Here is a 14,963-nt window from a genome sequence, read left to right on the forward strand (position 1 = left end):
CATGCACAAATATGGTTAGACAGCAACAGCAGAGAGATAAGAGATGCTGACCAGTGGAAGAGCATTAGTTTTCAAGGAGGCTCTAGTCAGTACAACCAGGACTTGTAATTTTTAATGCTGCTCATAAAAAGGAGCAGGCCTGCCTGCCACATGCAGGCAATAGGAGGGGAAGCAGAAAGCCACTGATTCATTAGGATTTGCTAATCTGTGATATCATTTGTTGATTCCAGCAGGCCCAATCCCCATCTCATGACTTCCTCCGCTGTCACCATGGTGCCGTACATAAACATTGCGAAGTCCCAGCCTCGAGCAGGTCATTTATTTCAAATATTCCATGCAGTTGGAACACAAGCCTGTTTGGGTGTCTGGAGCCGAGCATGAACTAATTTCTCAGTCTTCTGCACTTGCCCCACCTTACGGGCCCTCCCCAGCCTGCTGTGCTCCCAGCATCCCTCCAAGTCACACTTTAGCAAAGCAGAGGCAGCCTTACCCTGAAGCTGGCAAGAAACACGTTTCAATCAGGTCCCCCACTACCCACAGCAGAACAAAACAGCAATTATTCAGCATGCTGACTACTTAACTTCAGATCCACAAACAATTGTCTTCTTTGAATGGGAAAAGCAAACAAGATGAAGACTTCCAAAATCCAAAAAATTATTGCCATGATTGGAGATGGATAAGAAACATTTTTTATTTTAAAAAGAAAAAAATCTCTCTCACCCGGTACCCTTATAAGGAAGTTCACGAGCATACCTCTGAGCTTTAGTTGAGCCTCACATTTTGTAGTGTTTATGTGAACTGATGAAATCATTTGCTTTTCACACGCAAGTTAGTAGCTGCAGGCAAGATGGAAAAGTATGAGGACAGGAGGCAGAAGTAAAGCCTTTATCATAACTGAAGTTAAGTTCAAAGCCATCTCAGCTCTGGTCTGTCTGGAGATGCTGATAGAATTTGAGAGCACCTAGGTACTGCTCGGATTGGAAGTGGAAGAAACTGCAGACCCTAGTAGCAAGCAAGAGACAGTTTCTGCTCCAGAAACAGTATAATCCACAACGCTTCACAGCCCAGGAATGAAGCCTCCTGTGCAAACAGATCTGTCAAAACTGACCACAACTTACAGCAGTGGTAGGGAATAACTAAAAACTAGGATCAGGTGACTTAAGATAAATCAAGCTGGTAAGCTGAGAGCATCCAGAATGCACTGAAGTCAGACTTCTTGAGTGAGTGATCCAGTGTCAGCTCCCACCACTTGGCTTGACCCACCACAGCACTTCCACTAGTTTGCAATGCTGTGCTACTGGCTCGAGGATCCATTTTATTTCACTTTTTTTTGTTCACCATCTCCCTTCCTAAGATGGAAAGGAACAATAAGATGGCAAAATGAAGCGGTAGGTTAGAGCCTTGTTTCCACATGAGCCTCTCTCCTGGAAGAAAAATATTCCTGTATTGCAGCAGGCAAGCGTTAAAGTTTGACAAGATAACTGGAGCCCTAGTCTATTGAATCCACTCAAATAGGAGTGCAGTGGAGTGATGAGTCACGAATTTTATTCAGCTCCACCTTGAACAGCTGTCTTTAGGCACGAGCAGCAGACTCATATTCTCAGGTTCCCACTCCCTACCTTAGCTGCACCTTGCCCTCCACCTGCACATCACTTTTATATGCCAGCTTTCTGTTGGGTTGGGTTTTATTACATGCCATGTTCTTCCTGTTGGGTTTGGGTTCTCAGTAGGAAGCTCACCATTCACACAGACACCAGGAGTAGAAAACACTGAGCATTTCATACACATAAATGCGTCATCAAGCAATATTTAATAAAGTTTATTAGGTTATTGAGTATTATCTACAGCCATAAAATAGGAAGTGAGAGTTTAAAACTGTACAAAATGTAATGGAGAAGTGAGAAGAGATGGAGACAAAGGAGCGTAAGAGTAATAGAAGTGGGGAGAACACAGCTGCTTCCCAAGAGTTAGAGAAGACACTGGTTCAGGCTGAAGGCAACCATGTAGAGTTCCATACACACTGTATTTTATTGTGCAATTTGTGTCCCACCCTGCAACAGAAACTAGTACAAACCCCTATGTTAAAAAAATCATAAAATATTAGATTTAAAAAAGAAAGGGGCTTATCACACCCCACCCAGTCTTGGCACCAATTCTGTGCTTTAAAAATATACTATGCAAGTAGTTTAATTTTAAAAAGGTACCCTACAGCAGCTGTTTAAAACATGTTCTTATACATACACCACAAATATATATATTAACATTTTCAACAACTAAACTCATTTGTACCTACACAGAACTGAGGGAATAACTCAAGAGCAAAAAAAACCAACCATACAAACATTTTTTCAAGACAAAGAAATGTGCAAAATAACCTCAGAAAGGCAGCATAGTAACCTGCGGAGAGGTCAAGAGAGCAGCTCCTGTTAGTAAAGGAGTGTCATCCTCTCTTCACCTGGCTACTGAGGCAAGAATCTATTTGGGATGTGCTGATTTTGCCTGAATTGCTAGTCCTGTTTATTGAAACTCTCCCCTGCCAAACCCCCAGCTCTGGAGAGGTTCTCTTCTTGCTGAAGATCACCCCATTGAAGTCTCACGTGTTACATTCTGAAGCAACCACTTTCTGCATTCCTGGTCTTCCTATGGCACTACTGTAGTCACACTGCTACCTACCGCCTTCTCTGGGATGACTTCCCCAACCCTAAGCAAGAAACAGAACTATTCCTGCTGCATAGCTAAGTGGAGATTATGCTGATGGTCTACAGCAGATGAAAGCCTGGTTTGGGTGACTAAGCAATCTATTCAGGAAGAAAATTTCCTGGAAGTCATTAGAGAACCACTATGTTTCTCTAAAGCTTTAACCTGGAACAGGCTAAACAGAAAGCAGACCTAAGATAGCAAGACCTACAGCTGTATAACAAGTGTCAGAGCTCATCCAGCCTGTCTCACCAAGGAGTGCTTTACAGGAAACGCTTGTCCCTTCTTTGTCCCTGCATCAGCAAGGAATCCCAAACTAAAACCTACAGCTTTAATTCAAGAGGAAGAGGGCAGGTGAAGACATGGGGTGGCTGCTCAATCAGCTGAGACAGCCACTCAGAAGCAGCAGGACAGAGAATGGAGCAGGAGAACTGAGAAGGTGATGGTGATAAACAGGAAAGCAAGATTCACTTTCTATGAAGTCTATGAAGTAACATTAGAACATGGTGAGAGGTCTTGGCAGAGACAGACACGAGCAATATGATGACCACCTCCTCCAAATAAAGCATCCTGGTGGAAAGGTTCTTGGTTTTGGTGTTAGGGTTTTTTTTTGGTTTTTAAGAACTCAGCAATGATTTCCTCTTGGTATTCCAGACTCTTCCCAATTCCACTGGCCACCCCATGCCTTTCCATTCTTAGCACCTAGTCTTAAGATATTCACTCCTAGTGCCTTCCGTTCCCCCAACTATGCTCTTCCCTTAAACTGCTATAGAAGAAGGGCTCACTCCCAGGCTCTACGACCCCAAGGATGCAGTACAGCCTTTTATCAGAAGCAGGGAAGCACAGAGCTTCTGTTAAGTTTCCTCTTTAAAACTGTGCTGGGGAAGTGACTTCCAAAGAACAAAACACTCCATCGCAAAATAAAGACTACTCGAGAGCTCGCCAATAAGGGCACATGGAGATTTTTAGCAGTAACAGGAGTACTTTGGCCAAGGATTTCCAACAGTAGCAATGACACAAGGGTGGCGAACGCACTGCCCAGTGGGTCAGCTCCAGACATTTTGCCTTGGTTTCAACTCTCTGTCCCAGAACATGAAGGTCATTGGTAGAGCAGGTAACTCTTGAGGGAGGCTGGCAGTGGCAGGGTAGGGATCTCATTCAGTCTTTCCTTGCCCAGAGCAAGCCTCACAGCTCGCCGACACAAGTCCATCAGAGGCAGTGGTTCAGCTGGAAAAGAGAAGACCCGAGACATTAACATCTCAACCTACAAGCTACGTATTCATTTTGTTAACTCTGAAAATCCCTCCCCCCACAAAAACTGAGGAGGATAAGCAAATGCCTGGCCTGTTCACAAAACCCAAGCCATTCAGCATTCACAAATCAGCGGCTTCAGCTCATCAAACATGCAGGCAGAGCATGACATCTCTGTAGAATTGTGTGAAGGAAAAGATGCTCAGGTTCCCTGAAGAAAGTTTATACTCTGCAATACCATTCATTAAAGTTAGAACACAAGGTCTAGCTTCTACCTTTCACTGCAGAATCCAAAAAGCTTTCAAAGATTTACTGAAGTAAAAGACTGCAGCAGACAATTTGATAGCATCAGGTGGTAAAAGTACCCAGGAAGTACTGATGTGTTTTTTACATAATAGGATAACAGCTGGCCCCCCTTTTACTTATGCTACATACTTCCCAAAGCAAAGCCATATGTCAAAGCTTCATGTCATTACTCATAGGAAGAAATGCTCTGATGGGAAATGTCACAATACATCAAAAACCTGGGAAAAATACAAGCCTTTGGCTACTATTTTGGCATCTTACACACTTACTGAACAAGACAATACTAGTTTTTCAGGCAGGGTACGTGGGGTCCTTTGTTGCTGAAGAGTCATTTGTAGCATAAGAGATAGAGGTCAGAGCCAGAGCGAACACATTACAGCTGCACAGGAGGAATGTGCAGATTACCAACAGAAGCTGGGAGAAACCAAGTCTGTCCAAGCTCACCTGCACACTGCTCAAGGGGGGTGGGGGCTAAAAAGAGACAGCTAAAAAAAGGCATCCCAAGTCAAGTAGGCAACTGGATATTCTTTAATAGCCTGAATGCTCAGCATGCATCATTAAAAGCTTAGAGACATCTTAGACCAAACACACCTGAAGACTTGCATTTTTGTGGATAAGTTTGGCTGAGAAGCTGCAGTTTTCAGAAACCTTGATAGATGTCAACCAGCTTCAGCTTCTACTACACCCCAAATTAATCTGGTTGTTCATGCAGCTGCTTTAAGCTTTCCTAGTCTCTCAGCTGTCTATTTTCTAGGCACGATCATGTTACTGTATTTCTTACCAGAAGCCATTCTGTCAATAAGGTGGACACAAGTCCCTTCTTTCCAGGCTCAAGGATAACAACACTAAAAAGCTCAGATAGAAGCATTGTCAGTAGTCTCTGATTAGATCACTCCCGATTCTACTTTGGAAAAAATAAACAATCACACTGCTCCACATTAAAAAAAAAAGCAGCATTTCAAATAAGCAACAGAGAAAGCAGTTTATCTAGTTTTTGGCAAGAATTCTGAAAAGGAGAACTTGCTTGCTGAAGAGAGACTTGGTAACAGGAGTTGCACTCAAACTGGTCCAACTCCTGTAGTTAGCAGAGAGCTGGACCAATGCCTTATTTCCCTCAGTCAATCCCTGCTAAGTATCACAAGCTCCCACCTTCTGCAGAGGAAGCTGCAGCACGATGTATTTGTTTGTTTGTTTACAGCAGTTCTCCTGAGTTGTCCTTGTGCTTCAAGCATCATTAACGAGGCATCATACCTCCCTAAGTACAGCTCTTCTGCAAAAATAGGTGGGTGGAGAGCAATCAAACAAATCCGTCAGGGCAGTGCTGCTCCTTCCCAAGCCCTACAATTTGTCACCCATGTTCTGTGCTGGAGAGTAGCCCCAGGGCTGCTCAGTGCCTTCCTGCAGAGCATTGCTATGCTCAGCCCGAGGCACTGCTGCTCTTGCCTGCTCATGACCTACTTCAAGATCCATGCTGCCTCTTTGGCAGGCACATGTCTCTCTGTACAGCAGGACTACACGTCTCACTTCTGGCTGTGATGCTACCAGAGAAACTTATTACTGGCAACATTCCTTTGGCACTTGCCAGTGTAGCTAACCCTTAAAAACTGTACCTCTGAAGTACAAATACACCCTATTCCAAATCTGTCCCAACTCCTCTTGCTCCGTATGGAGATGGCTTGGACAGAGACAAGTCTAGCCAGAGGACAGTGGCCATAGGGGCCAAGGGGTCTGGACTTTCAAAGGCTACAGGCATCAACTTAACAAATAATTCCCATTTAACAGCCTTAAAAGCTGAGAAGATCACATTCCCACAGAGATTAAGAAAAAGAACTTTGTCCTCGCCTAGTTTGCACTGATAATCCAGTCTTTGCAAAGATAGACCAGAAGAGAAAGCACACACATATCTGACCTTCTTCCATTCACAAGCACCACAATCGCTGGACACAGTGCAGCTATTGAATGCTGAGAAGTGGTTGGAGCCAGACACCTTCTTTCTACGTGTGCCAAAATAGCGTCCTGTCATTCCTGGCCTTGTGCCCATGATTCACTCCTATGCCGAGAGCACATTACAACCAAATCCAATACAGGAGGTGGCTGTTTCCCTGTTAAGTGCAGTTCTGCACAGACAGCTCCACAGACTTGCTGGCTCTGAAAGGAGCTGCAAGTTTTGGATTTGACCCTCCCAAAAACCTGGTTACTGGAGCTGCTGCCGTTCTGTAAGCTGCCGTGGCAGGACAAGCTAGGTTCTTTCTTTTTGTTGGTGAGAGAATGCTTTGCCAAGAGCTCTTAGTTCAAAAGATTGCAATTCTCCAAGGTTCAGCCTCTCCTGCTCTAAAAGCTCATCTGCTAAAATGCTGATGGAAAGAAGGCTGACTGTAGGAAGGAAAAAAAAAAAATATGGAAAGAATACACCTTTTACTGAGCATTAAGACAGTTTTTCGACATCCCTACAGTAAGCAAGTGCTTACTTTGACTTCTGCAAGTTCCTTAAAGTCATTCCTCTGAAGTGTAAGTGAATAGCTATCGTACCACTGAATAAGAAGAAATAGTTGTTCAACAGAAGCGTTTAAGCAGCAGGAGATGCTATATGTTACTTTTTCCCTGGTCTGACCAGGATGTGTTGCTTTCTACCCACATTAAGACAGGGCACATCAGGGATGCAAGTATCAGTATTGGTACCTCCACTGGGTCGTGCTGAGTTTAAGCATGTTTCTCATACTTGTGGAATGTACACTGATGTTCTCACAAGGCTTTTCTGGTTAGTCTGACAGCCCAGTTTTCTGGTGCCTAGTGCCACTTGGCTGCACCTCACATCACCAGTACTAGGACTTGCCACTGCTGGCCCAGCATTAGAACAAATACATTCTGAGCACAAATAAAAGCCCAGTATGTTACAGCCTTTGGGCAGACGCTGTTCTGAAATGCAGGGGAACTACCTTTCTCATTATCAATACCACCTGATTTTTATTTCAGTAACAACGATCCAGATTTTCATCCACTTCCTTCACCTCTCTCCTCCATCCTATCCAGAGTCACAATCTGGTCCAACAGGAACCTTTATGAGAGATAAGACTTCAGCACATGTGGGCAGCCAAACCTATTACTAAGCTTAGCAAGGGACTGATGTTACTATTACTAAAAGACCTAGCACGCAAGTTGTCCTGGCTATAATATCCAGCCCCCACACTAGAAATGAGAACAGCCTGCCATGAAAGAAGCAAGCTACTTTCTTCAAAGATGAGACATAACCACTTCCTCAGACAGGGACCAATCTTCCCACTCCTTCCTGCAGGGAATTTTCAAAGTCCTTTCATAAGGCACTGCAAGAATTGTCCCTCAGAGACTGCTCCCTGTAAAGCAGCACCAGGATTACATTGCAAACATTGCAACTATCATCAGCAATGTCCTTTTTTTGACGTTTTGGTAGCAGTACAGAAAGGCTTGTCAGTCCAGATAAACAACTGGCATCACCCTCTCTCACTATACTACTTTCCTGAATTTCAGTTGCTCCCTGCGATGCATTAGTAGCAGCACCCAGTCAGACAAGCTCTACTTCAATTGCCACTAAGTATTTGGAAATTTCTCTAAATCCTACAGCTGACACGAAATCCTCACCTCTTCCACAAAGCAAAAACCCTCACCGACGGTGTAGTAAACCTGCTCATAAGCAGCACACAGATTTGGGTTGCTAGAACAAATACAGAGATTATACTCACGGTCAAGTCCGTTCAAGTAGCGCATCCTTATTTCACAGTGTCCCCACACCGCGCTCACCACTGGATACAGCTTTTTCCCTTTAAGTCCCCGAAAGGCAACACCCATATATTGCCCATCTACAATAAAACTCAGCGTCCCATCATCCATGTCCAGAACCACCAGGAAGGAATCCGGCACAATGAAAGTTTCATCTGGTTCTAAGAAGGCAGGATAGGTTTTACTTGGCTGGTTCTTGCCATCATGGTACAGTCTGTTGCGCCCAAGGTCCCATCCCCACGATTCATGGTTATTTCCTACAAGTGTGGTGTACCCTACAGAATGCAAAGGGGCATCTGCTGTTGCCACCCCTACCACAGCATGTGTGCCTCGCTGCCGCATCGCCCACGTTATCTGCCACACATGCAGTCCTCGTGTGTATCCCACTTTGCCTCTGATAGCATCTGTGCTCTGAGCCACCGGATGCCGGTGAAATATGAGCTTATCATCCTCCTTCACAAATACATTCAGCGAGCGATCATCATTGTTCCATGAATGCAATAATTGGACATCATAGGATACAGGAGGCATGTCCAGTAGCAAGTCCAGACGCGTGGGTTTGCTGTAGTCAAGTCTGTGGAGCTCCTGCTTCAATGGTCTGTATACTGGGTCCCTCATATCCACAGTCTTTATCCCACCTGTGACCTTTTGACCCATCGTGGGTTCTGATTTTGCCTACTTAGAGGCTCCCAAGGCAAGCTCATCAATTCACCCAGCTGCTTCTGCTTTCATTCAGCTCTACAGAAAACGTTGCTCGGAGACCTTGTCAAGATGTCCACTAGTCAGTATTGCCTAATGGATGGAAAGAAAAACAAGAGACAAGTTAAACACACACACAGCCTTGCATGCAACATTTACAGAGCACAGTCTCAAGCTGTTTATCTTGACAATCCATCCTTCCTTTCCACCAGCAAAGGTAATTCATACCACCTAAGCAGTGCACCCTGCAAAGCAGAGACTGCACAGCGCCTATTTCATTTCTAAGGCACTAATGTCCTCTTCAGAAAGGCACTTGAATTCCTCCTCACTTCTCTGAAGGAGGTATGGATTCAGCTACTGGAGCTCATTTCTTCCAGAGAACGCACTGCTCCTTACTCCCACACTATTAAACTTTGAGAGCTCATCTGCAGTCAGACTGTACAGCTGCCCCTAGTTTTACATCATTATCCAAGCTGGAGAGTTTGAGCAAAGGATTTCTCCTCTACCAGAAGACTGAGAGCAGTAATGCCTGAGATCACAGCACTCCTGGACTGTCTTTGCTTTGTCTACCAGCTCTACTTCCTACAACAAGGACAGGCTGAGCACAGCTCTCAGTGAAATACCAGACTGCCCACTGGTGTTACCTATTCCACCTCCTTCCAACCCCCTTAGAGAAGTTCTCCAAGCTAAGGCTCCACGAAGGAGCAAAAAGTCACAAGGCATTTCATATCCAGAAAAAGAATCCAAACAGCTTCAGTAAATATCTAAAATATACACCTGAGTTTACAATTCCAGTGGTTTTGGGCCCCTTAGTAATAACCTGCTAGAGCTGACCAGTACAAGGCACTGGTTTATACAGAAAACTACTCTGCAGAGCTTTAATCTGAGCCATCCCTAGCAGCAAAGAGTAAAAATCCTCTGCAGCTTTAGATGCTGGAACTGGCTTTCAGGAGAAAGCAAGTCATTCACAATACAGTTTCCATTGCAGGAAAAGGAAAGCAGGCTGCATTTCAGGAGATACATTCACGTTCCAACTCGAGATGATGATCACAGTTAAGGTTTGCAAACAGAACAGGCACTGCAAATAATCCTGGTTCCTACAGTGTTTTTTTCAGGGTCCAAAATAACTTATTCACATAGCACACAAGATGAGCACTTGGCATTCTTTTAGCAGGTACTCCACTGCTTCCTACACAGTGCTTCCAGATCTGACAGACGTTCCAAGATGCCAGGGCTTTTCTGGCTGACATTTGTAAATGAAAGTTCTTGGGGAAACCCTACAACACAAGCATCCCCAAAAGTCAAGGCTATATACCCCAGACATGCAAACACAGGGATTGCCAGGCAAGGTTATCCAGCCATAAACAGCTTTTATTCCTCCCTCAGCACTCAAACAGTTCCAAAAGATAAATAAAAACAGCGCTGAACACAAACCATCTCACCAGAACAGTGATCAAACAAGGCAGGAGCTGGGCAGTAAAATGAGAGTTTATCCACTTGGAGAACTACAAACCTTCCCTGCATCAGCTGACTGAACAGCCATAGAGACAGGATGGAGGAGAGCTCTCCTTCGCCCCACTCCAGCTTTGCAAAGTACTTTGAAGGCCTGACTGTGCAAGTACAAAACAGCAGATAAAGCCATGCTGTATCCAGCCTCAGCAACACCCATTCCAGCAACCGTTGGCTCCACTGGACTTGCAGTGCTAGAAGCAGTTACATCTCCATATGGCCCATCTCAAGCAAGCAGCTTCAGCTCCTCTTCTCCAGGAGAAAATAAAAAATCACAGCCTGAGATGCAGAGAGCAGAGGGAGGAGCAAGATTCTTCTCACAGTTTAGCAGTTTTCCTTCCAGATTTCAGAGAACCCTCTAAAAAGCTGAAGCCAGCTTGCCTGCCTTGCTCACTTCGCATACCTCTACTGCAGCACCGCAACCACTGCAGTGGCTCTGCTCTCGCTCAGCAACACAAACAACCCTCTGTCAGGCAGCTGCCAAACTGGGGGCAGCTATTAGGAGAATTAAAAGTGGGAGGGGAGCAAACTAGCTTTCTAAGAAAAAAAAGTGTTATTTTAACATTTCCTGAAGTGAGGCAATCACTCGGGGCTGCTGCCAGCTACAGTCACAACACTTACTCACAACCAGGACCTCATCTGGCATAGAAAATAGAGCATGAATCAGGTCTGGTTTAAAAATAAGGTTGCTGGACATAAGCAGCAAGGCTTCAGCTAGAAGGTAACAGGGAAGGTTTACGTATGTCCTAGGTTAGGGATCAAGTCATCAGCCTCCCTACAGCTTCTTACTGCAGTTCTGGGGGATGCTGTGGGAACAGCACACTCAGATCTGGTAATCCTTAAAAAGAAACAAGACTTCCTTTCCTTGTTCCCTTATCATTTGTCAAGTGCAGAAGGGAAAAAATCCTTGATATCCTTTAGAAGTCTCACCCCAACAGACATTACTAAGCTGTAATACAGCTAATTGCAAACTATTCGTGGACTTCAGGTGCATGGCTCTGATGGACAGTCCTCACTGTCCTGTCTTTAAGCCCACGTGCTTTATGAGCTCAAATCCTCAGTTTTATATCTCAAAGCTGACCAAATCCATTATAAGACTTCTGAAATCACTCTGCTGGAAGTTTTCCCTTTCCAAGGAGATGCACATTAATGCTGACTGGATGCTATGGTTTTTAAAAGGTTTTGGTGCAACTAATTTGCTTAGGCTGAGAGAAAAACCATCAGGCTGCTGCAAATGAGTCATGTGTTGTTCTGCAGAAAGAACCAGAAAAACTATCTGGCATTCCCAAGGCCTATGGCACATGGACAAAGGCTGTCAACAAGGTGTTGGCTACAGCACGCTTGGAAGCCTACAGGCAAGTTCAGCTGTTGGAACAATGATTAGGATAAAGGAACAAAACATTGGCAGGAGGAGAAGAGGCAGAGATTTCCTGAGAGCTGTACAGTACATGTGAAAACACTGTATAGGAAGCAACAACCAAAACAAAGCAGGCTGCCAGACTGCAGGAGTATTGCTGCAGACTATTTTGAAGCATAATGCTCAAGAGAAGTAAGAGAATACAATTCAGTACTCTCCATTAGCAAAACAGTGCTTCATTCATTATGATTTATTTTGCCAACATAAGCTTTTATCATATTTTTCTCAAGGCTGCTGTACCTCAAAGGGAATCACCACAGTTAGAGACAACACAGACAACTGAAACACACTTGTAGGATAAGCCTCACTGCTTGCTTCAAGAAGAAAGCACCCTTTCCTAAACTCAAGCATTCATCACCTGCCTTAGTTATGACTCTTTCCCCAAGCAGCCTAATAACACAAGACGAAGGACTGTAGCCAGAAAAAAAAAACAGAAATAAAGGGGGAAAGAGACTGCAACAAAGAGGTCAGCTAGACAGAGCAGGTCAGATACTGAGCATACACCACAATTCAGGTGCAACACAGCTCCTTATCAGGGCAGGACAGTCGCTCTGTTCAGAGCTGGCTCCACTGTCCTGGCACTAAGCTGGCCTACAACTGCAGTGGCATCTTGTCCTACAATCAGCAGGCACAATTATGCTTCTTCACGCACCAGACAATACAGGCACTTTTCCCCCAGCAGGACAGACAGATGCTTACCTTCCTAACTAATGGATTAATGCTCTGGTTATCTTGACGTGAGATGCAGCCAGCCATAAATGAAAGGACACACTAGGGATCCAGCCACTCCAAAACTTCTGAACGCTAGAGGTTTAAGTACAAATGCAAACACTGAGTACTTTTATCTACCACATCAACAGCTCAGGCTCTCTGGAATTCTGCTCTGCTTTATAAATATATGCCCATTCCCATGGCACTATTTTATTCCCATGCTATTTTCAGTTTTTCTGTTATCCTTCTAGACTTAAAAAAGCTTTGAAACAATTACAAAGGGGTCTCGGAGCAAAGCATTCACTATTCCTTTCAGGGAGTTAGGCATCCCCTCAGTTTAGCTATTCACAGCAAGATGATTTGCTGTACTATAAAGACATCCTAAGCCTCACAGCATCTGCTTACCAGAAACAGATCAAGGTAGGAGATAAACCATTTCAACTGAAGGTGTCAGAGTCCTTGCAGCTCAATGGGAAGAACATAGCTTTTTGCAGAACTTTGTAAAGAACAGAACATGTATGGCAGTCAGAGCAGAGTTGGTTTCCAACTACTATTTAGCAATCAGCATGAATCAGGCCATGTATTTACCTACTACAGACATCTCCAAACCGAGGCAGACATTTCAGTTCACTTCACCAAAATGTTGTGTACAACAAAGCAGAAACATCCTCTGTTGTGCCCGTGGCCCCTTAAGCTGATGGTGAAATGCAACCAAGAACCCAATCATGCTGACGCCACGCAGACAGCAGCCTTAGATATCCACAACAGGATTTTGTTTCCTGGTATCAAATCAACTTCAGTTGCTTCCTTAATGTCACCAGATCCCCTGGGGAAAATCTCAAGACATGAATTTCACATAGCTAGATTAAAAAAAAGCCATCCACACTCAAAACATTGCTTATCATTTCAAGTCAATTCACTTCATTCCTATCTATGTCAGCACTCAAACTCATTCACCTCATCTAAGCACACAACAAATGCAACCCAGGCTATCAATGCACTGTATGTAAGCCAAAGAACGCTCGCCCAAACTGCCCTCACTGTTTCATCTGAAGCCAAGAGGTTGTTCCCCTGCAAGTTTTATCACATAGGAGGAGGTTATTTCAGGTATCTCCAAGTGACAGAGGAATTTTAACAAGGTACTGTGCGTATTTTCAGCTCAATTGGAAAGCAACTTAACAGCAAAAGCTCTTGAAGTCCCCAGTATTTCTACCAGCCATTCCGAAACTCACTGTCACCGCTGTTCCATTGACAACCCCTGAGCTGACGTTTCCATTTGGCATGGATGGTTCACAACTCAAAACCCAAAAGAGCATTCGGAGTTCTAGGAGCAGCCCAACCGAAACAACGAAAAGCAAAAAACACTTAGTGGAAAGCTCACGCTGTTGTTTAAGCACCTGTGAGGCACTCAATCGGCCACTGAAAACAGATGTTTTCATTAGATCAAGTACTGGCAAGCCATTCTCATTCCGTTACAGACTTTACTAGAAAGAAAGACCAGAAGCACTTCAGACAGCAACAAAAGTCTGGTAACAGTGCAAAGATTTCAGCCCTGCTATTGCTCAACAAGGACATCCATCTGGAACATCAGCTACGAGATTATATAAAGACCCTGAAATTCCTTGATCTCTGACTCAGTTTTAGTCTCACTCTGCTATGAAGTTTACTGTGGCCTAACTTTCCCCACATTTATGAAGAATACTTCTCCAGGGAAGGGTCCACACCATGAAACACACGGCGTAGCCTACAGAGAGTGAATCAACACTCTACCCTAAAGATCTTCAGTCTCAAGAGCGCCTCAGCAGGAGATCAAACATTCTGCACAATCATTTACTTGCTTACTCCTCTGGAAAGCTGAACTAACAGAGACAGCTCCTGTAAAACGAGCCCACAAAAACAAATGCAGTTTTGCTCAGGTTTCCATGACTTCACTAGGAAAACATTAAGTATATATAGTCAATTTTCTTGGGCTGAATATTCATCCCACAAACTAGTGGACAAAATCATATCTGAGCTACTGCTAGCTTGCTGACAGCAGCTTGCCTAGATTCACCTAGGCAAATTCTGCACCTATCTGACATGCAGACAAACTTCCCCAAAGACCCCTCGCATAAAGCTATCCCCTTTCTTTGGTGTGAACTCTACAAGCTGCTTAGGCACCAGTTTTTTCTCTATATGCTAAGAAGAACAAGTCTCAGCATCGCTACACCTGTAAAGCCAAGCAAAAAGCCAAGAAGGACCATCAGTGCTACATAACATACTAACTGGGTGAGGAAAAGAACTCACACACCTCAAATGCAAATAGTATCCAAGCCTTTGTCTCAGAGAATCAGGATTCCCTGTTTTTCTTGGCATTCATTCTTAGCATTAAATCTACTGCCTTGCTTGAACTGTGTGTTCCTGCCAACTGCAGAAGCTGATCACAGGATAGCTGTGACACCATCCCCCCTGCAGCCCTGGTGCAACCATGCAGCAGCACTATAATTCAAACACCCTTCCCACTCTCCTAAAACACTGATCAAAACTTTGCAGAGGAATTAAGCTCACCTATGCCAGGGAAGTTTTGCAGTGCTGCATTAGCAGAGAACAAGTAGCTACAAAGCAGGCAGCAGGAACAGTT

At 44.3% G+C, this 14,963-nt stretch overlaps 1 protein-coding gene across 5 annotated transcripts in view; it reads right to left on the reverse strand.

Moving 5' to 3' along the window:
• Nucleotides 1-1,080: 1,080 nt before the first annotated feature.
• SPSB1 (splA/ryanodine receptor domain and SOCS box containing 1) overlaps nucleotides 1,081-14,963 on the reverse strand; it is a 34,551-nt gene continuing 20,668 nt past the window's right edge. For 4 of the 5 annotated variants that reach the window (XM_031613638.2, XM_031613636.2, XM_031613637.2 and 1 more), the window contains exons 2-3: nucleotides 7,971-8,799; nucleotides 1,081-3,924 (exon numbers count right to left, since the gene is read on the reverse strand). In XM_031613638.2, the coding sequence (XP_031469498.1) occupies nucleotides 3,797-3,924; nucleotides 7,971-8,664 (822 nt within the window). In that variant the 5' untranslated portion in view covers nucleotides 8,665-8,799 and the 3' untranslated portion in view covers nucleotides 1,081-3,796. Of the gene's footprint in view, nucleotides 3,925-7,970; nucleotides 8,800-12,331; nucleotides 12,407-14,963 lie in introns of those variants that run through there. The other variant, XM_031613640.2, reaches the window with a different exon arrangement.

This window comes from Phasianus colchicus, chromosome 22 (assembly GCF_987193195.1).
Source record: "Phasianus colchicus chromosome 22, bPhaCol1.hap1.1, whole genome shotgun sequence".
Classification (NCBI taxonomy): domain Eukaryota; kingdom Metazoa; phylum Chordata; class Aves; order Galliformes; family Phasianidae; genus Phasianus; species Phasianus colchicus.